Genomic DNA, 23719 nt, shown 5'->3' on the forward strand with positions numbered 1-23719 from the left:
ATCGGACAATGATGTCACGAGGGAATTGACCAGACTTGGGACCCACTCTGTGGGATCGGCTTATATCACTCTCCGTTACCATCACACCAAGAAAAGAGTAACATACATCATTAATAAGAGTATCAGTGCTTTCGTGTTCTTCCTCAGGAATACCTCGGAACTTTAGACAGTTTCTCCGGGAATATTGTTCTAGATCGTCCTGTCTCTTATGGAGATCAGCTAGTTGTTTCTGTATGTCAGTGATCCCAAGTTTAGAAATCAATGTGTCCTTGAAAAGGTCATTACTCAAAAGTTGAGAAAAAGATTATTAATGGTCTTCGATATATGAATTTTGCAGTCTTATTTAAAAATTTGAATTAAAATTTCTACTGCAAGTTCCTTTATAAGCATTACCATAAGAAATTGCGTTTATATAGCTACATTTGTGCATGAACGCAATTGGATCAGCATTATTTTGAAGCTTTTCCTCCCGCTTCGAATAACATGAGACAACCGTTAGATGCAAACATTTTGGTGACGTTAGGCTGTTTCAGGAATCTTGTTTGCAATGACGATAGAAACAAATCAAAATCAAACAAATAGGAAATCTCTGTATTTAGATTTAAAATAACTAAAAATGTATGACGAAATATATGGAATGAATGCCGTTATTATTTGTAAAAATGCCGTTCAATCTTAATATATTGTGGCCTCTCATAAACTGTTTTATTGCATATCTTGTAAGAGCGCCAATTCATCAATGTGCTAATCTGTTAAAATTCAATAACATGCTGAAATTTGTATCCGCTAAAATAAGTATTCTTGCAGTTTAATACTTTTAGTTAAAATCTGTATTACTGAACAATAACTGAATCAATGAGTACACACTGTAATTTCAACAGATATTTCATTTTTATAGCCCGAGTTAACACCAGACTTAGACATTCTGACATAAAGATGTCTGGTGTGGGGCCAGAGCACACTCCTATTTGAAAACGTAGAATTCTCCGACCTACGGGCTATGACGGACTCTGTACGAAGAGGGATAAAGAGATGATTCACGTTTGCAATAAGATGTGATTTATTCGCTAGGCTGATACTTAGAAGATTAAAGAGAAGCAACACCCGACCTGAAGGCCAGCCATGTTTAGCTTTACGCGCCCTAGATGTTCTTTTGATGTACACCATAGTATCAAACTAGCCCCTTATCTCATCCAGAAAGTGGCGCATACTGAGGTTTCGGTTTGTCATGACATGTTACAGGGGTGCAGAGAAGCGTTAGTGAGGATGACTAGTTACAAAATAAACCTATCACACAGAAACAAAATCACAGACAATGAAAATAAGTTGTTAATCGATGTAGTTAATTATGCCGTAGATTAAACTGGTATTTACCCTACTTAAATCACAGCTTTGAGTTTTGGAAATCTTACTCTCGGTCGATATCAGGTCCAGATCATTTCACTCATCGTCATCATCATCATCATCATCATCATCATACAATCATGGTCATCATGCAATGAGTGCCCACAGCAGCACCCCCCACAATAGATGTCGTTATCAGTGTATATCGTATCAATATCAACTCGATCAATAACAGTATAATGTCTTTATCAACTCATCATCACTAATCTGCACAATAAATGTCATCATCTGCACAGTCATTTAGCTCAACCCATCATCAGCATCCTCAATTTTACCATGTTAAGATATTTCTCATCAGCATTGGCCGCCATTGAACCACACTGCGTCCTCATTTCTTTAATCGGTTCACTCAATACTTAGCATCTACACACTCAACGGCATTAAACTCGTTCAGTTTCATTATGAGGATGATCAGCATAGCATATTTTCTTTTAATATCCTTTTACATGTATACAAATTACGACAAACACTCCACATCATGATATTTTTTATACATATAACTACAAGTAAACTTGATTACAGAACCAAAGCATTGAAATTTAATTTAAAAAGCACTGACAGATATCTCCACTCCTATACGCTTTCACTCATACACACTCTCATACACTCTACAAAAAGATAAATTCCTTTGATTGCTTTATCTTAAGTATATGACATTGTTGAAAAGGATGGAAAGAAAAGCAATAAAGAAGAAAGGAACAAGAAAAGGAATGATAGGCATAGATATATCTGTTGCAAAATATTATATTAATGACTTCTAGGGAAAGATACCAGTGACAGGGATGTTGTTCATATAATACTTACGGGTAGTCGTTCATGAGAGGTGTTCCATGAATAACTTTGTGGCATTTTTTGGCAACCCCACCTAGGCTACCTAAGGTTTTTAGTCATATTTTGATGGTAGTTGCTACTATATTTGGTATATTTGCAACTACTTTGTATTTATGTGTTTTTTTAATGAAATCATAAGTTTTTGATAGAAGCCACATTGTGGCTTTATCAGTAAAATAAATATAATGTGGTGGCCATTTCACTCACATTTCTTGTTTGAGTTAAATAAATTTATTACTTTCCAGAATCAGCAAAATATATTGCCATGGTACTGTACTTATTCATAAATAACATATTTACAAGTACACTTTAAAATTTAGATACTTCTGCATATAATATTCACCTTTAGCAGTTGTACAGTGTAATGGTCCTTGATTTTGAAAATAAGAATGTTGTTATTCTGCATACTGTTGTTACACCTAGAACTGTAGATGGATTGCTAAATTATCAAAAATATTTCGTTGTCGCTCTCATTAAATCGTTCTATTTGTGTAAACAATCCTGATATGAACGTGATTTTATTGTATTGAAAAGGAATTAGCAATGCATGTAAAAGAGATTATTTTGCAAAAAAACGAACTTCTTGGCATTTCCATTATAACTGCACTATAGTTTCTTCAACTTGGTTACAGAAAGTACATAGAGGATTTTCTGAGATACCTACTTTAGATAAAAGAGTTTGTTCATGACGTCACAATATTTGTAGAAGTAAATACGATATATATATATCAATGAACAGTAGACGTGACGTTAATAATCATATCGGCAATACAAGATATACTCCGTCAAGGTCTTTCGCACAATTAATGTTGCCATGGTGAGTATTGACAGTCGTGTCCGGTTTTGATTGTTCTTTCTGTAGTACCATTGTTGTCTTTTATTGTCAACTTTACCTGATATGATAGCATTGTTCTAAAATGTATCTGTATTTCGATTTTACAGGCTCCATATGTCCTGTATTATTTGGTCAAGTATCTCTCAATTCGGTCCAAGTCTACAGCTCGTCTCAGATAAAACCATGTCGATACTGACCAGGGACTGTGACAAAATACTTTTCAATTGCGAAACCAACTATGTCTGCCACTGTGATCCGCTGTGTACTTATTATAACGACTGTTGTTTTGGTGCCCCAACAAAGAAATTAGCCGGGGATCAGCAGCCACACTACGCTGACATTTCAGATTGTCAAGGAATTGAGTTTAGTTATGGAGATCACACCGGCGAAGATCACATAACTATGATTTCGAAATGTCCGACTACATGGCCGAACAACAGCGTTAAGGCACGATGTGAGATGAGCAAGAACAACGGTAGTGTTTTGGACTTTGCTCCGGTTTCAAATGCAAATGGCGACTTGACATTTAAGAACAGATTCTGTGCCACATGTAACGGTGATCTTGGCTTGAAAATGTTCGATTTGGAAATACAATGCCGAACACATTTCATATTTGAACATCGGCTTCCGTTTACAGAAAGCATTGGTAATGCAATGTCCATGAGGTCTTGTTCATATCGATATATTCTAGACAAAGTGGTTCAAGTGCGTCGATGTTTCAATCAAACTTTAACTTCGCTCATTCATCAGGAATTGACGATAAACATTACTGCTTGTCACCATAGTAACCTTGGACCCCTACTGATATTTACCAAGGACAATCAGTATATGTTTAGAAATCGAGAATGCGCGAAACACGTAATCAATATTTTCAATTCCAGTACTGTTCACTGCTTTAGACAAGGCAAAAGACAATCAGGTTTTACGTGTGGGGGTGTTATAAAACTGTCCAAGCTACATAATAAAGTTTTGTCGAGGGGAGCAACTTACTGTGGAGAAATAGAAATATATTTATCTTCTAAGGTAAGTTTGCCAAAAAAAATCAAAGTGAAGATTTAAAAAAAAACTGTTCACTTATAAATAAAAGTTACAAGAAAATCCGGACTCAATTTTCCGGAATATACACTTCCGTTGCACTGCCTTCTGATAACGTATAAAAAGCGTCCCATTCCTCACAGTTGCATTTCAGCTTTATAAGAGAAAAGAAACTCCGTTGTATATGCCTATTTCAAAACAGCACACACGCCCTTTTATTCAAAATCGTATTAGGTCGTCAATTTTGGCTAACTGAAATGTACAAGCTTAAACTTTATTTCACGTGACAACATACGTAGTGACATCAGGTAACAATGCTTTGTGACGTCATCTTCCGTTGTGACATCATAGTACATGGCAATTGTTTCCCTATCTGAAACAGGAATAATGTATTTCCAAGAGAATCATATGGTTTCCTTGATATAGGCCTAATATCCAAACGTTTTGGGAGAAGGTCCCTTAACTCAGGTGAACCTCGTGTCTTTCTACAATTTCAAAATTAACTACCTGACTAAGCTGGATAAATATAATAATCAACCATGTATAATAAATCACAATTGGGCGATGTAAACAGAATTTGCTTCCGTACTAAGTTTTGACTTTATATTCTCAGTCACTCTACAGGGGCATTGCATTCACACAAGAGAAATACCATATCTCTACCAGGAAACTCAGTCCACAATAATATTTATAATGAAAACATCACTATTTCAGAAAATGATCGCGACATTAATTTTGCACTTCTAAAATATAAAAAGTTATAGAATATGTTTGCTTATGACAACCTGGAGTTATTCTTCGAAGAAAGGAAAATGTGGGAGAAAAAGAGAGAATTAGAAAGCTTAAGTAGCAGTGAAGGGATGAATTTTATAAATAAAAATGACGATCGTTCACAAATCGATGTCTTGATATAGAGCTAATATACAAATAAAAGTCCAAAATATTTATCATAACTTTACACAAAGTACCTAAGTTAATTACTCTAAATATACAAGGGCGTAAATTAATTTTATGTGCATTTTATGGCGGTTTGGCATCACTTGTAAACATGTAAATAACAATATAACAGTTGTGTTTCTATTGCTTCAGGACGGGTGCCAGGATCTACATTGTCCATACAACTTTGTTCCGTTCTTCGGCGAATGTTTAAACAAGAGCGCTATTACTAACGATACAAACGGTGTGACGTTTGAGTTTTTATTCCAAGCCAATGACACAGTTACAACAGATGTCTACGACGCATTTAGAAAGGCATTGGATCCTGTTTTGAAACCTGTCAGTGAACTAAACTTTAGCTTTTCAAATACTATTTTCAAGGCATTCAATGGAAGTAATAGTAACAATACAAAAAGCTGTACTTTATTAAGATTGATTTTGGTTTTAAAATCAATGGTTAGCTTCAACACCACTTTCCGAGCATATATGAAAACTAAAGTGAAACAACATTTAAGAGTCTTTTCAACTACTGAAATGAACGTGCTGTTTGAATACATCGAAAACATTAATGAAAGTACGTGTAAAATAAAGACGGCTCTGGACAATTCGAGGCATATCCTTTCAAACTTTGATACTTACCAAAACCAGCATGTCCCTTGCCCCGCCGTGCTAGCTCATCGATATAATGGAACAAGCGGAACCGGAAGTACCAATGGAAGTCATGTCATGCGCAATTTGTATCGTATCCCGTCAACAATGACCAGTATCAACAAGGACGACATTGTTGAAATTGGTCATGAATATTACGTATGTACTCACACTTACTTCGCAACTTATGTACTTTCTTCAGCCGGAAGCAGCTGTTATGATGCTGGGTTCGTTACCACAATGGTTACTATATGTGTAACCATATTGCAACGTTTTGATGTAAATATTGTATGACAATTGATATCAAATGTTGTCAGGGCTTTGTGGAATTGCCTCTGGATACGAAATAAACAAGTTTTTCATCAGATCATGAAAATGAAACGGTACAACATTGTTTATCAGATCCATTTAACAGAAATAGTACAACAGCACGTACGTTGTGCATCAGATCATTGAACAGAAATAGTACAAAAGCATGTAAGTTGTTCATCAGATCATGGAATAGAAATGGTACAACAGCATGTAAGTTGTTCATCAGATCATTGAACAGAAATAGTACAAAAGCATGTAAGATGTTCATCAGATCATGGAATAGAAATGGTACAACAGCATGTAAGTTGTTCATCAGATCATTGAACAGAAATAGTACAATAGCATGTAAGTTGTTCATCAGAACCATGGAACATAAATAGTACACCAGCACGTAAGTTGTTTATCAGATCATCGAACAGAAATAGTACAACAGCACGTAAGTTGTGCATCAGATCATTGAACAGAAAAAGTACACCAGCACGTAAGTTGTTCATCAGATCCATGGAACAGTAATAGTACAATAGCATGTAAGTTGTTTATCAGATTCATGGAACAGAAATAGTACACTAGCACGTAAGTTGTTCATCAGATCCATGGAACAGTAATAGTACAATAGCATGTAAGTTGTTTATCAGATTCATGGAACAGAAATAGTACACTAGCACGTAAGTTGTTCATCAGATCCATGGAACAGTAATAGTACAATAGCATGTAAGTTGTTTATCAGATTCATGGAACAGAAATAGTACACTAGCACGTAAGTTGTTCATCAGATCCATGGAACAGTAATAGTACAATAGCATGTAAGTTGTTTATCAGATTCATGGAACAGAAATAGTACACTAGCACGTAAGTTGTTCATCAGATCCATGGAACAGTAATAGTACAATAGCATGTAAGTTGTTTATCAGATTCATGGAACAGAAATAGTACACTAGCACGTAAGTTGTTCATCAGATCCATGGAACAGTAATAGTACAATAGCATGTAAGTTGTTTATCAGATTCATGGAACAGAAATAGTACACCAGCACGTAAGTTCCAAGGAACATAAATAGTACACCAGCACGTAAGTTGTGCATCAGATCATTGAACAGAAATAGTACAACAGCACTTAAGTTGTGCATCAGATCATGGAACAGAAATAGTACACCAGCACGTAAGTTGTGCATTAGATCCATGGAACAGAAATAGTCCACCAGCAGGTAAGTTGTGCATCAGATCATTGAACAGAAAAAGTACAACAGCACGTAAGTTGTTCATCAGATCCATGGAACAGTAATAGTACAATAGCATGTAAGTTGTTTATCAGATTCATGGAACAGAAATAGTACACCAGCACGTAAGTTCCAAGGAACATAAATAGTACACCAGCACGTAAGTTGTGCATCAAATCCATGGAACATAAATAGTACAATAGCATGTAAGTTGTGCATCAGATCATGGAATAGAAATAGTACACCAGCACGTAAGTTGTTCATCAGATCCATGGAACATAAATAGTACAACAGCACGTAAGTTGTACATCAGATCCATGGAACAGAAATAGTACACCAGCACGTAAGTTCCATGGAACATAAATAGTACACCAGCACGTAAGTTGTGCATCAGATCCATGGAACATAAATAGTACAATAGCATGTAAGTTGTGCATCAGATCATGGAATAGAAATAGTACACCAGCACGTAAGTTGTTCATCAGATCATCGAACAGAAATAGTACAACAGCATGTAAGTTGTGCATCAGATCCATGGAACAGAAATAGTACAACAGCACGTAAGTTGTTTATCAGATCAAGTTAAATCGGCGGGAAGTTGAGTGTTCACTGCTGTATAAATATAAGCTCTGCTTTGAGCGTTCCGCAAAGGGACTATTATCAGCTATGTTAAAATTACGCAGAAGCCTGCCCCCTCACAACTTTCGTTTCAGTCTGAAATATCGTAGCACTTCAGACACGATTATACTATACACATAGCCATAAATTCTGATGCATAGACCATATGGTCATTTGATCCCTTCTTTGAATATGTTCCACCACATATTTAGAATTGATATTTTGTCACTAGTAGTTCATTAGCTAGTCCTTTTATAGTCAAAATATCTTGGTATACAAAAGTTATAACATACTTTTATTCTAAGATGAACACAGTTAAAGAGGGTGGATGAATCTACATGGTTAACATGTATGTGGTCAGATAAGAACGACGAACAAAATTAATTTAGAACGCTACGTAAAATTACGTTTTGTGTAAATTGAGACTTGGTTGCCTTTACTGATCGAGACTAACATACCATTGGAAGAGAGGAACTGTCCGTTCTGTCCAAACACCGTTGAAAATGAAGAACATTTTCTGTGTGATTGTCTACTTATGACAACATTAAAGGAGAACTAGTCAATGTGACAATAGTACAGAACGATAATTTTGCTAATCTCAATAGTCATCAACATTTTTTATTTCTTATGCAATCTAATGACTTACTGTTTTTACTAGCAAAATCGCTTACCCTCATGTTTAAATAGGCGTTAACATAACTGAATCGAGTCATTTCGGTACATATATAGCAACTATTGTACATACACTGCAGGAGGTGTAACAGCGTAGCCGAATCGACATCAATTTTGTGGACAACTCGTACACATTTTATACCTTTTGTGTACATACGCTTCACTGGTCATTTGTCTGACGAAAGTGACAGAGTACATACCGTATATATCGCGTACTAGTCATCGAAACGTCACATAGAAACACGTATTGGTTGTGTAACAAGAACTTTTCTTTATCCATACTTACCAACCTGAAGAAAATGTTTAGAAATAGGCGTCAATATAGTTTTAATAATTAGGTAAAATAAATCTTAATGTGTAAATTATATAGATAATGAGAAAGTGTTTCATAAGCCGATTACGGCTGGGCATTAATTTTAATCTTGACGTAATTTTTATGATACTATTTAATCAGCAATGTATATTTATATCTGTATTTATTACATGTGATGTGATGTGATGCTTGACACTGAAATAAAATATCTTTTGATTGATTGATATTGATTGATTGTTTTGTTCAATTCTCATTTTCCTCTGCAAATACAAAATTGGCGTCGTGACCAGGATACACTAATAGTTGTGTCTTTGGTGGCGAGGACTTAGTAAAACGAGAGAGGAAAGTAGCGAAAATATAGACTGGTTTGATCATTGACGACCAGATAGCTTAATCGTTGAATAGATATCACTTTTTCTGGTTAGCTTTATTTATCACATAATGACTGTGTTATCCAGGTAATATACCCATGTCATATTTGTTTGTGTATTAACCCATGTAATATGACATATCAGCCCTGTGATTGGTTGTAAGTTTTGATTGTATCAATTGTGACATAACGTCTAGGACAAGTACATGACGTCACAGCCTTACGCACTGGAGTCAAAATAGTGGCTTTTTACATTTCAAAGTTGCATGCAAATTGTCGTTTTACACGAATAAATGCCACACGTCGTGTTTATTTGATAGAAATGATCTTACACTCATTTTCATTTCATGTGTTATCACAGACAGGTAGCGTGTGTTATCACAGACAGGTAGCGTGTGTAATCACAGACAGGTAGCGTGTGTAATCACAGACAGGTAGCGTGTGTAATCACAGACAGGTAGCGTGTGTAATCACAGACAGGTAGCGTATGTTATCACAGACAGGTAGCGTGTGTAATCATAGACAGGTAGCATGTGTAATCACGGACAGGTAGCGTGTGTAATCACAGAAGGGTAGCGTGTGTAATCACAGACAAGTAGCATGTGTAATCACAGACAGGTAGCATGTGTTATCACAGACAGGTAGCTTGTGTAATCACAGACAGGTAGCGTGCGTAATCACAGACAGGTAGCTTGTGTAATCACAGACAGGTAGCAAGTGTAATCACAGACAGGTAGCGTGTGTAATCACAGACAGGTAGCATTGGAAGTGAAATAGTTATCTGGTGGTAAATAATGAATACTAGTATGTTACCCAAGTATTACATCTACTAGCTGGCGGTTAAATCACTATGACAGTGTAATGTACATGCTATTATAGCAAAGTGTAGACCGGAAATACACTAATATAGTGTGATTTATAATAGTGGCAATGATGTCAATTTTAACTAAAACAAGAAAATGCAGCAAAGCTGCCGGTCAACTATTTTTTTTATGAAAATGCCTAACTGTCAGTCCAACAACCTCGAGGGAACGGATTCTGTATACTAGAATTTCTTGAATTATAATCTTAATATTATTATAAATTGTAATTGGCATTTATTTTGTCGTTCAGAATATTCTGTTCTCGCTCAATATCCTTACATTTACCACTATTGCCACTCAAAAATTGTCCCACAGTGCGCAAATGTACATTTTTAAAAGCACGTTTAAATGTCAACATTCGATGAGGTAAAAACGTCATCTTATGAGAAAGAAAAGCAGTGATTGTTACATATATTTTGATGATGTCCATCTGATTAAAATATAAACCGTCCACTGGGTAAAAGCGTCAATCGGCACAGCCGCCCTCCTCGAATAATAGTTATTACTTCTCAAGACTGATTGAAGACTCATTTTGCCACAACGCTGGTATTTTGGTTGTTATCCCATATTCGTTTTATTCGTTTTGTACAAGTGAAATAATAAATTCGTATTGAACGGGAAAACCAAGTCTGTGTTTATGAAAGTTCTTATGACGTCACGCTTGACAACAATACAGAGCGACATTTTGGAGGGGTTTTACTGCAATTTTGCCGTTCGGTGCTATTCCAGACAAAAATGCGTGATATTAATAGCGTAGTTATGAAAAAAAAATGTATCCTGTATAGGTAGAACACACAACCACCTATTCAGCCTTCGCTTCGTCTAAAATTGAAACTGAAAATCTAAGCAGAGAATAGAATGTACCGTTTATATTGGACTATATACTAAGAGTGACGTCTTCACATATGTGAACATCTTCACTGCATTATGATATGTTTCTATCAAATGAAGAATGCGTGATATTTCACTTGTAAACGGTAATAAATACAGTTACCGTATGGTTTACTATCATATTTTTGTAGACAGTATGCGGCCTTATTTTCCCAGAAGGCTTTCACGCATGGGGAAGCACCGGAAGTGGACAATGTGTTTACAGATCAAACCCCGGCGGCTTTTCGCGCCACTATGGGGTTTAAAAAATGGAGCTATAAATGTAGAAGCATTTAATTTAAAATATGCTGCGTGGTATTTCTAATTATCAGTCCAGTAAACTCTTTTCTTCTTCTTCTTTTTCTACCCGGTAATGGATCCACTCCATCATATTAAAGGTCATACAGGAAAAGAGAGTGGGAACAGGCAGGGATGTGCACTACACATCCCTGGAACAGGAGCTAGGAGAGACGACATTTAAAGGTTTCCAAAGTTTCAGATGAGAACAGGTCTAGATCTGGTGGGACGTTGTTCCAGTCTTTGACAATTCTGAGAATAAAAAAGTATGTGTGGCAGTATGTATTAAAATGCGGAATGTGATAGGATAACGAGTGAGTGTGTCGTGTCTGTCGCAAATGTTGTGTCAGGTATTTTTCTTTTGTGATGGCTACAGGATTAGAAGTATAACACTGGATGTGCTATGGTATCTGTTAATGACAAGCCGAGCAGCCTTACGCCAACCATGTCCAATTTAAGTATGTCACCTTTTTGATATGGGTCCAACACGGTACAAGCATATTCCAAAGTCGGACGCACAAGATATTTAAATGTTTTGTATGCTTTTTTCTTCGTGGATTTAGAGTTAATTTTGAGGTTTCGACGAATGAAGCCAGTGGTCTTGTTAGCTTTACTAGTTATATCAGTAATGTGAGAATCCCATTTCAGATCCTTTTGTCAATGTCACGCCCATTTTTTTTTTTTTGCTTTATCAGTATGCTCTAGACATAGCCCGGGTTTCCTCTGGCCCTGACACCAGACCTTAAGGCATTTTGACAGATAGATGTCTGGTGTGGGGCCAGAGCGCACTCCCACACCAGACATCTGTCAAAATGTCTAAAGGGCTGGTGTCAGGGCCAGAGGAAACTCGGGTTAGCTCTAGACAATGACCACGAAGAAATAGTTATATTTGACTGAAATATTATTTTTCGTGATGGATCATATAATGTCACATTTTCGGGGGTGGTATTCCATTTTCCACCTTTTTCACCAAACTGCAAGCTTATCTAAATCCCTCTGCAGTGTTGTGGCATCCTCACTGAAGGTGGCAGTATTGTATACACTTGTAAAATTGTATCGTCGGCAAACAATCTGACCGAGGAGGAGAGACCAATGGGCATGTCATTTATATAATATTGTATTCTTCCTTCTTCTCCTAGCTTGTGCTGGTAGAGGGCCAGAAAAGTATCCAAGGTGGGTACACAGAGACCTCAGAATTGGTAACAGCTATATATACATTTGTTGCTGTAACAAATTCTTAGGTCCTTGTGGGTGGGGGTTCCGTAGCCACTTGCTTGCTTGTTATTGGTTCATTTGTGCAATTGATAGCGCACTTGCCCTTCACAAAGGCGGCCGGGGTTCGGTTCCCCGATCGGACGTGACAAGGTGTGGGTTTTCTCCGGGTACTCCGGTTTCCAGCCACAATATAAGACACCGCGCGCTAACGTCCGGGACCAACAAGAGTAATTAATATAAGTTAAAATAACTTTTTTCATCATTGATGTAAAATAAATGAACCTTATATGTAATGGTTCATTGGTCCACTGTAGTTGACACCGTTGTAAGCGTAGAGTCGCCTAATTCTTAATAAAGGTGCTTCTGAATGCAATCCACTCCACTTCCGGTTGTGTTTGGAAGCATTTTGAGTAGACATTTATAACTGTATACTAGTGAAAGGTAAACACATGTGTTAAAGGTGGTAAAAGAGTTGCACACTAATTTAATTTGAAATAAGGGTATTCAGTTATAAAATGGTATCACAGGCCAGTATAAATCCCAAGTATCAGAAAAAAATGGTTATTATACAATTTACTTAGTATGCACACATTATGATTAATTAATTTCAGACCTGGCAATGAAGTATACTTGAAAGTATACCGAGGCGGATCGGGGTGTCACCAGCGCACGTGACACCCCCTGCCCTTAACTTAAAAATAATAATAATATTTATATACTGGCATCCCCAAGCTCTGGTTTGTGTGCGCACTTTAACCTTAGGGCCTAATGTGTACATCAAGATTTTATGGTTTATGAAATCGTAACAAGCTTACCTGAATTAAGTATGTTTAGACTGGTGATTCCAGTTGTGTATTACACTGCCAAAGCCATCACCCCCTTCCCCTCCAACATGTTTAAACTTGGGTGTTGTTTACAGTTGACACTAGTTTTCAAGANAGTTTGCCTCATATATTAATTTACCTAGTATACACAATTCTTTAATATTATGGGCACTCAATAACTGGACGACTCTAAACACAGATGTTTTTTTCCAATAATAGCTTTTGATAAAACGAGATCTGAGATTTTGGAATTTAGAACAGACCCAATAAAAAATGAAATTCGTCCTCTAATTCAGAGGGGGAGTTACACCGTTTACGATATCTACGTTCTCTAGGTTTCCAACTTCTATAGCTAAAGAATGGGTAGATGGCGTATTTGAGTTAAACAAATGCGATATTTCTTTGGTATATATTTTGTGAGGTAAAATTGTTTCTCCAAAATCTATTATATGTTTATACAAAAAACATTTTGGAGAGTTTTCCACTGTGGCCTATAGGAATTGTATGCCTTGATCAAAAATTCTTTGTTTTATCAATGGTAATACCAAATTTTGCTGAGAGATACATGGATTTAACCAAACATCACTAAGACCTAGATTATTTAATTCATCTCTTACTGCTATAGCCCAGTTGAAATCATTTCTACTACAACACTGTAATAAAAACCTATAGGAAGTTGATATAATACAATTTTCAGATTCACTAATTGATATCACACCCCAGCATTAATTAAATGGGTGTGCGAATTATGATAAAGACTTTTGTACCTGTATGGTCTGTGTTCCGTAGTAGCCACAACTCACTTTTGTTGCAGTTTTGACAATCAAAAAAGTTAAAGAAGTGGTTTTTCCCAAAAACATTTCCAAGAAGGACAATGAACATCACAGTTTTAAGAAATTGAAATGAATAAAAATAACCGAAATTATAGTTACATATACATTGTATATTGATTTTTGTTTCATTTGGGACATTTTACTAAGAAAATAAAAAAAATACACTTTGAGAATTCGAAGGGACCCTTAAAAAAGGCCAAAATTGGTACAGTGTATCTTACTTTATTTGAGCATCATGACATGCGTCCAGAAGTGGTTTCATGGGTTTAAAAAATGCTATATTTAATTGGTATTAGCATGAATATTTAATTAATGCTGGGGTGTGACATTCCCTTGAACAAATAGCCAATAGGCCTACTTTCTAGGAACACAAGGACTATACATAGAAAGTAGGCCTATTGACTATTTGTTCACGGGAATGTCATTCGGAGTTACCTCCCTTCCATGTAGCTCTTTTGACAATAGAATTCGACGGTGCATCCACGAGTTCGGGTTTAGGACAACACTGATCATTGCACCTTCAACTTACTGACATGAGAGGGAAACAGTCAAAAAAACTTTTTATACAAATATTGTGATAACGTAGCGTCATTAGGGTAAGACAGTCGAGCAAGTTGATGTGTTGTCGAGACAGTGTCTGACAGTTGTCAGAGTTGTTATATAACCAAAGTAAGCTGCACATGAGCCGGTTTTTCAAAGTAAACTTAACTTATAGGATATAACAAAGCTACCTACTCGGGAATTGACGAAAAATGGAAACAGAAGATTATGAAAAATACAAAAAGTGTTCAGAAATGGTTGAGGAATGTATGAAAGAAGGTAAGATATTCCAGGGTTATTAGCTGCTTAGGACAGATGGAACACTAGCCTGATCGTCTGTCAATATTTACAATTTAGGTGTTTGAAATTCTGACTGTAAATAGTATACCCTTATATTTAGTCCCCTATGGGTGAAACCGGGGGGACTATAGGTTAAATTGTCTGCGTTCGTCTGTCCGTAATGGCTTACCATTTGCTTAATAATGATGTTCAGGTGCTAATTATATGCATAGAGGTTATTAAGAGGTCAGCACTGTGTATTGAAAATGGAAATTATTTTATTTGTTTTGAATTTTTGGCATGTTTTGGACTTAACTATCTTGGCCAAAATCTGCAGGTTAAAGTTTTGTAATGGTTCGATCACCGTTCACTTAATCAGGTTGGGGAAAACCACCAACTTTCGTATAATACACAAACTCGCCTATTATACGCAAGTTGGAGTATGGATTTGTTACTGAAAATATCCCAAATCGCTTTAACAGTATCTTTTGCAAGATATTATTAAAAATCCCATAAATTTACGTCAAGGTAAATAATATTTTGCTAAAAGATGTTTACTGAAAGCGTTGCCATGGCTACTTAAAAACTTTATGTAACTTTACCGGAAGTATTGCATCTATTTTTGGTACTTTCCCATGTGCAAATAAAGTTTATTTTTGCATTTGTATTATGTTTCATGACTGAATAAATGCGACTTGGACAAACAATTGGAAAAAGTTCAAATTAAAGTGATTTTGGTTATTTTTAGTAACAAATCCATACCCCTATTGGCGTATGATAGGCGAGTTTGCGTATTATACGCAAGTTAGTGGTTTTCCCCGACCTGTTAATGATACTTTGATAGTGTTAGGATGCTGGTTTTATGTACAGAGGTTCTTTAGGGGTCTAGCATATAATGTTGCTTAGTCTGTTGGGGGCGAAGGTAGGGGACACATTGATTCATCAATACCCACAGATCACTTGTTTTAACTTGGATATGTATCTCAATTTACAGTCAGAATTTCAAACACCTTTGGTCAATATATACACCCATAATATAATAATATGGGTGTATTGAAAAAACGAGTCTAGTACCTGTGGAGTGTGGATGGCATTTGGGCGGATATTGTCTTATATTTTCCCTTTCCATTCCGGATTACGGGAACATTCCAGATTACATAATTTGTTACAGGTGTGTTTGAACCTATCTTGGTGTGCACAGAGTAATGTTAGACATGTTAAAGATTTATATTGACGTGTAAAAACTGCAACCCATGTAATTCAATTAGATATTCATCTTTAGATCTTTAGCTTGACAAAGGGACCAGTCGGTCTTGAAACGTTGTGACACGTTTAAAACGTACAAATCCGAGTTTGTGTAAAATTAGAACTTTGAATACTTGATATCAACCCAATTAATTGTATAACCACAGGTTACTAGCCTCGTCTGTCAATACATCAATAATTTGTTTACATACATATATGGGGTTTTTGACAGACAAGGCTAGTACCCGTGGTATAACTGGGTCGTTAACTGTCAACCAGGTACCTCAATTAGTTAGAATGTCTGTTAAGAAAATGGAGGTCCTGGGTTTGATTCCAAGTCTGGATGTGCATCTTATCTCTCCTGTTACATGAACATTGGGCCTGTAACCAGCCTTTTTTTCAAGTACTAGTTGTACATTTGTTAAAGGCCTAGGAATACTCATACCTGGGTTTTAAAACATGTTGTATTTGGGATATACTGTAGTAGATGTAGAGAAAAGGAGGGAGGAATGTAGCGGAACTGGACTATAGCTGTGTCCGTCTGGATTGCCACCTACTAGGTAGATCACAGGTACTAGCCTCGTCTGTCAATACATCAATAAAAGTGGTTGTGGTGACAGACGAGGCTAGTACCTGTGGGTAGATCAATTTGTGTGAGCGTCCATCTAGAGTCCAGAGGCCCCCAGTTCGAATCCCAGTCTGGCTGTGCAGTTTTCCTGGTCTGCTACATATACAGTATTTATATCAGTCATTATTTGGAGCAGTCGTTCCACGCAGCAGCAATCACTGTAAGCTGCTTCACATGACTTTGGGACGTAGAGAAAAGTTGGTAAGAATGTAGTGGAACTGGACTGGGTCAATTGTTAGAGCATTCATCTAGTGTAAAGGTCCCAGGTTTGGATCCCAGCCTGGTTGTGCCATGAACAATACACTGGTTTATTGTATTGTACCATGTACAATACACGGGTATATCATATTATACCTGATGTACAATACACAGGTATATTGTATCATACCATGTACAATACACAGGTATATCGTATTGTACCATGTACAATACACGGGTATATCATATTGTACCAGGTACAATACTGAGATGAAATATTGCTGTATAACAATGTTTTTTCAAAAGCATATTTTTATGTATCTTCTAAGTTCTTTGCAAATTACTTCAAATTCTAACAGATATGCCAATAATCATAATGCAGGCTTTTAATAGTTCATATTTTGTAATCGATGGTTGGTTTGACAAAAATCTTAAAACTATTTAATCCATATTGTATATGACTAAGTTTGATAACATTCTGACAACAGCTTTTTATAAAATTTAGCACATCTTTATTATGACAATATATCGGGATACTTAATGCAATATATTCATTCTGTATTGCAATATATAGAGGATATTTAATGGTGTTGTCAGTAATAACAAAAATATTTCACGAGTGTGGCCACACCAGTGAAATATATTTGTTATTACTGAAAACACCATTACATTTTCTATTTATTACATTTTTAAAGCATAAAACATGAGAAATGTNTTTAAAGCATAAAACATGAAAAATGTAATGCATTAAAAAGGGCGGGAATCAGGAGCATAATAATAAGCGCCATTTCCTAATGACGTAACACTAGACAACAAGGCTGCGCACCATTTTGAATGGGATACTCAACTCAATTCCGACGTTTTCTGCTGTTTTCTGGTATTAGTGTTTATAAAAATGTTATTAATTGTATATTTATATAAATACTTAAATGTGGTTACCAAACTTTTACCATAACAACCACTTATTTTACTGTCGCTTCATTTGAATCTGAACAAAACATCGTTGCCTTTGAATGCATCGAATAAAAGATACCGTTATGATTGGTCAATATCAAAAAGTGATATTTTCACACTGTGAAAATATCACTTTTTATATTTTTCACAGTGTGAAAGATATCTTATCAAGTTGATAGAATCCGATATTTCACTGGCAAAAGTGTAATAAATCATGATACACTCTTGGCATATTGTGACGCCCCTAGTTAAAGCGTCACTGTCACAATTCACAATTGACCTGTTTTGAAGAAAAATGTTTGTACAAGATATCTCACAAACCCCTCAATAAATTTAGTTTATAGTAACAGGATAGTGATGATATGTAAGTAGTCTAATTGCAACATTAAATTGTACACACCTGGTTAGATTTTGGAGGTCATAAGTCAAGGTTAAAGGGGCAAAGGTCACAGACAAAGTGTCCATCCGCAGACACAATCTCCATTTCCTTCAGAAACACAACCACTTGTTAGCTGTTTTTTTCATGGGAATTTTGCGAGTATATCATATTTTACTGGTGATAATTAGCCAAAGGGGCCTGTGCTTCAAAACATTTCAAAAGTGGGGGGTGGGCTTATAACCGGATATGATTCTGTGTTTTACACTATGGTACGTACACCATTTTGGTTCCAGATATCACAACTTACCAAAGTTCATTTTATTTCACGAAGTAATAAAATTCATTTGATACTGATTTCTTGTCTTACAGATAGGCTGCTAAGCTTGTTAGTTGATGAACTGCAGAAAAACAAATGGTAAGTAAAGGTGTTGTACCACAGCAGAAAAATCAAGGAAACTATAGGAACCATCGGCAATTTTCAGGAAATTGTAATCAATATAAAACAAATAAGAGGAGCCGTTGTATGTAAAATTGATAGAAACTGAAAAAAAGGAGGGGATAATTTCAGTTTTGAGGGGGCCAGGGCAAATAGCACAACACAAACTGCCTGTGATTTATTTGTAATGATAAATGAGTCGACGCTTTTGAAATTCTTCAGGAACCATAAAATCTCTTGGTGATGACAAAAAGAGTTTGAGTAAAACAGCTATATAGATTTCTGGGATTAAAGTTACAGGTCAGATTTGACTAAAAAAATGTATATTGTACTTCAGTTCATATTAACCCACCAAAAGGGGGTCAGCATGTTTTTTGTTTTAAATGATTTCTACAGACCTATGAGACCTTGAGTCAAGTTTATAAATAAATGACCTTGACCTAGATTTACTGTAACATGGATTATATTTATTGAAATATTATTTTTAAGTGGCCATGAAAACTAGATCAGTAAAGGGGCCATTTCACCAAGGATTGTTTTTTCCAATCGGCCCGATCAGCATACGAATCATGGACGTTCCTCGCGCAATCGACACGTTTTCGGGGCGAAAGTACGCACAAGTACCTGCAGATACATGGCCGAATGTAGGCGTATGTTGAAGCAGGAAGCCGAAAGTAAACGGTCTTCGGATGATTGAAACAATCTTCGGACAATCTTCAATCGACCAAATTTACCTAGATCTGCCGGAGATCAATGTTTTTGTGGACGGACTATTTAAATCGAACTAGATCGAAGCCTTTCATCACTTTCTGACCAGCCAGGGAAGGTCATGGACCAACAAGCAGTGGTGTAGCTCTACAACTTTGTTCACACTAGCAAATATGCATGACCCACTAGAGAGTGGCAGAGGCTATACGAAAGCTCCAGAGGGCAGGCGAGACAAGGGGACCTTCAGGGGACCCTCGGAAGACCAAGGGCCGACAGTTTTGATTGGCTGCTGTTTTTCAACATGTTTAAAAACAGTAGCCGAACACTTTTTTGGTACCCAACCCTCGGAGGACTGAGGCGATCGCGCCAGATCTTCCAGAAGGTATCGGGTAGTGCTCGACAGTGCTCGCAGGTTCCCGACTATTTTCCGAAAAACTGCCGATCGACCAAGTAAAAGATCAGGTACTATCGGGACCCAAACAATCCTTGGTGAAATAGCCGCTTTAGGTATGGTCTGCGTCGTCCATTAAAGGATGTCAATAAACTTTATAAGGGGACGTTGTTGCCTGGTGGTTAAGTCGTCACGCGGTCTGGACCACTAGGTAACGTGTTCAATGCCAAGGATTAGTCTTATCTTATAATCTAACCTATTAAATGATACCAAAGTATTCTTAAAAAATATGTTTTACATGTCCAAAGGACCAGTTAGATTAATAGGTGATCCACTAGTCCACGCTTAGAATTACCAGTCTCTAACTCGAGGCCTAAGTGTTAGTTTTCGTGCCAAAGGCTGCCTAGAAGCTGTTTGGGTTGTTTGTAAGTCCAAGATAGGCAAATATGCAGTGTGATGGAAATAATTCTCTATATTGTATATTTCACAAATTAAAAATGAAAAAGCAATAGAATGCAGAACTTTGCATCTTAATCTACATGTATGCTATCAACCTGTGTGTATAATCAATATTCATCTTTCTGTTTCAGCACAATAAAGGATAAGGATAGCCTTTTATCTTTTAGATGTGGAAATCCCAGATCTCAACAATTCCAAAATAGGCCAACAAAGGTAATGATAACTTAAATACGCATGTTTTGATATACCTGGCCCTAAATTAGGACAAAGCATGTAGACTGATGCTATGGTGCAGTGTGTCCTTTGTCTGTCTGCATTTCCCTTAAAAAGATATTATCTTTAGAAGAAGAACATGCTTGACATTTGAGCTAGAGTTTTGATAATTAATTGAAAAACGACGGAATGAATTTGTACTAAAATAAATCTTGGTCATCTTTCTACCAAGTTGAATCAATTTTGTGTAAACAGAGACTGTGAACCCCCCCCCCATCAGTTCCCCTTCCCCTTGTGAGGGGGCAGGGGTCTTTCTGTATAACAGTCCTTCCCCTTGTGAGGGGGGCAGGGGTCTTTCTGTATATCAGTCCTTCCCCTTGTGAGGGGGGCGGGGGTCTTTCTGTATATCAGTCCTTCCCCTTGTGAGGGGGCAGGAGTCTTTCTGTATAACAGTCCTTCCCCTTGTGAGGGGGGCGCGGGTCTTTCTGTATAACGGTCCTTCCCCATGTGAGGGGGGCGGGGGTCTTTCTGTATATCAGTCCTTCCCCTTGTGAGGGGGCAGGGGTCTTTCAATATAACAGTCCTTCCCCTTGTGAGAGGGGCAGGGGTCTTTCTGTACATCAGTCCTTCCCCTTGTGAGGGGGCAGGGGTCTTTCTGTATGTCAATCCTTCCCCTTGTGAGGGGGGCAGGGGTCTTTCTATATGTCAGTCCTTCTCCTTGTGAGGGGGCGGGGGTCTTTCTGTATGTCAGTCCTTCCCCTTGTGAGGGGGCAGGGGTCTTTCTGTATATCAGTCCTTCTCCTTGTGAGGGGGCAGGGGTCTTTCTGTATGTCAGTCCTTCTCCTTGTGAAGGGGGCAGGGGTCTTTCTATATGTCAGTTCTTCCCCTTGTGAGGGGTGCAGGGGTCTTTCTGTATGTCAGTCCTTCCCCTTGTGAGGGGGCAGGGGTCTTTCTGTATGTCAGTCCTTCTCCTTGTGAGGGGGCAGGGGTCTTTCTGTATGTCAGTCCTTCTCCTTGTGAAGGGGGCAGGGGTCTTTCTATATGTCAGTCCTTCCCCTTGTGAGGGGGGCGGGGGTCTTTCTGTATATCAGTCCTTCCCCTTGTGAGGGGGCAGGGGTCTTTCTGTATAACAGTCCTTCCCCTTGTGAGGGGGGCGGGGGTCTTTCTGTATAACGGTCCTTCCCCATGTGAGGGGGGCGGGGGTCTTTCTGTATATCAGTCCTTCCCCTTGTAAGGGGGCAGGGGTCTTTCAATATAACAGTCCTTCCCCTTGTGAGGGGGGCAGGGGTCTTTCTGTACATCAGTCCTTCCCCTTGTGAGGGGGGCAGGGGCCTTTCTGTATGTCAGGTCTTCTCCTTGTGAAGGCGGCAGGGGTCTTTCTATATGTCAGTCGTTCTCCTTGTGAGGGGGGAGGGGTCTTTCTGTATATAAGTCCTTCTCCTTGTGAGGGGGCAGGGGTCTTTCTGTATATCAGTCCTTCTCCTTGTGAGGGGGCAGGGGTCTTTCTGTATGTCAGTCCTTCTCCTTGTGAGGGGGGCGGGGGTCTTTCTGGATGTCAGTCCTTCCCCTTGTGCGGGGGCAGGGGTCTTTTTGTATGTCAGTCATTCCCCTTGTGAGGGGGACGGGGGTCTTTCTATATGTCAGTCCTTCTCCTTGTGAAGGCGGCAGGGGTCTTTCTGTATGTCAGTCATCCCAACCATTCATAAACCAGTCTTTGAGACTTTGATTTTACTAGTACCGGTATATATTCCTGGGGCGCAGAGAGTGAAAGTAAGTGTAAACTCTTCAGTTTTGAGGGTGGTCCTAGTCATGTATTTTGATGATAGTCAAAGGTCAAGGTCGCAGATGTCAACTTGCTTGTCCTATAAATGGTGATGTATATATGCAAGATTATGAAAGCAATAATATTTGGATTTAAGGCCTGTACTGCTCCATACAATTATGTCAAGGCTGCTTAAAGGTCAGGGTGATAAGTTCTGATAACTATAAACATTGAATGACATCATTAAGTAATAAAGTTGTTACTTTATCAAGTTCCAGGTTCGAGGTCAAAGTCATATGGTGAAAGTTCATGAAAGGCAAATTTTATATCTTCAATTTTAAGGATAAACATAACACACTAATATAATGCAATGGTGTTGGGAGAAATGCTTACATGTATATAATAATATAATAATAATTTGCTTTTTTCCTTAATATAAAGTCACACATTTAAATGTAATATATCTTCATGGTAATCATTTTGTTGCTAAATTTTAATCAATATTGTAAGGATTTACACCAGGTGTCACTTGCAGCAAGGTCAAGGTCAATAGTGAAGATTGTAAATGTCAATTATATGTTTATGGTTCTTTCAATGGTAAATAATGTATTTTCACAGGGAAGTAAAACAAATGTTGTGATTGATGCTGGCTTGCCCGTTTGTGTATAGCCAATGTGTCATGGTCAAAGTTCAGGCTCATAAAGGTCAGAGTTCATGTCTTCTTACAAGCAGCACAAAAATGTGTATTGATATTTTGAAGCCAAGTTGTGTGGATTGTGTCCAAGCATCCATTGATGCAGGTCAAATTAAAGGTCAATGTCAAAGTAAACAGCTTGTTTGGAACATAACTTTAAATGATAACTGAAATAGTAGCTGCGGAAACCTTAGCTTCTAGGCCCGATTTTGTCTTAACATTTTTTTTTTTTTTTAAATTGGGCCCAGAAGCTATAGTTATACGGCTACTGAAATAGTAGATCAATGAACATACAACACCACTTTAGTTTTGACCTAGGTAAAAGTGAAAATCATCATAAGGATCCCTCAACACTGCAAAAAACTGTAACTGCATTGTATGCATTGGAAGTAAGGAACCCCCAACAATGCCAAAAACTGTAACTGCTTTGTATGCACTGGAAGTAAGGATCCCCAACACTGCCAAAAACTGTAACTGCATTGTATGCATTGGAAGTAAGGATCCCCCAACACTGCCAAAAACTGTAACTGCTTTGTATGCACTGGAAGTAAGGATCCCCAACACTGCCAAAAACTGTAACTGCATTGTATGCATTGGAAGTAAGGATCCCCCAACACTGCCAAAAACTGTAACTGCTTTGTATGCACTGGAAGTAAGGATCCCCAACACTGCCAAAAACTGTAACTGCATTGTATGCATTGGAAGTAAGGATCCCCCAACACTGCCAAAAACTGTAACTGC

The 23719-nt window shown here is 37.6% G+C and overlaps 1 protein-coding gene across 1 annotated transcript in view; it reads left to right on the forward strand.

Annotated features, from left to right (window-relative positions):
* The first annotated feature begins 14470 nt into the window (after positions 1-14470).
* LOC110450752 (mitochondrial inner membrane protease ATP23 homolog) overlaps positions 14471-23719 on the forward strand; it is a 21416-nt gene continuing 12167 nt past the window's right edge. The window contains exons 1-3 of the mRNA XM_021498435.1: positions 14471-14911; positions 18685-18730; positions 20441-20522. Coding sequence (XP_021354110.1) covers positions 14845-14911; positions 18685-18730; positions 20441-20522 — 195 coding nt within the window. The 5' untranslated portion in view covers positions 14471-14844. The remainder of the gene's footprint in view (positions 14912-18684; positions 18731-20440; positions 20523-23719) is intronic.

Source organism: Mizuhopecten yessoensis, unplaced genomic scaffold (genome assembly GCF_002113885.1).
Source record: "Mizuhopecten yessoensis strain PY_sf001 unplaced genomic scaffold, ASM211388v2 scaffold5503, whole genome shotgun sequence".
Classification (NCBI taxonomy): domain Eukaryota; kingdom Metazoa; phylum Mollusca; class Bivalvia; order Pectinida; family Pectinidae; genus Mizuhopecten; species Mizuhopecten yessoensis.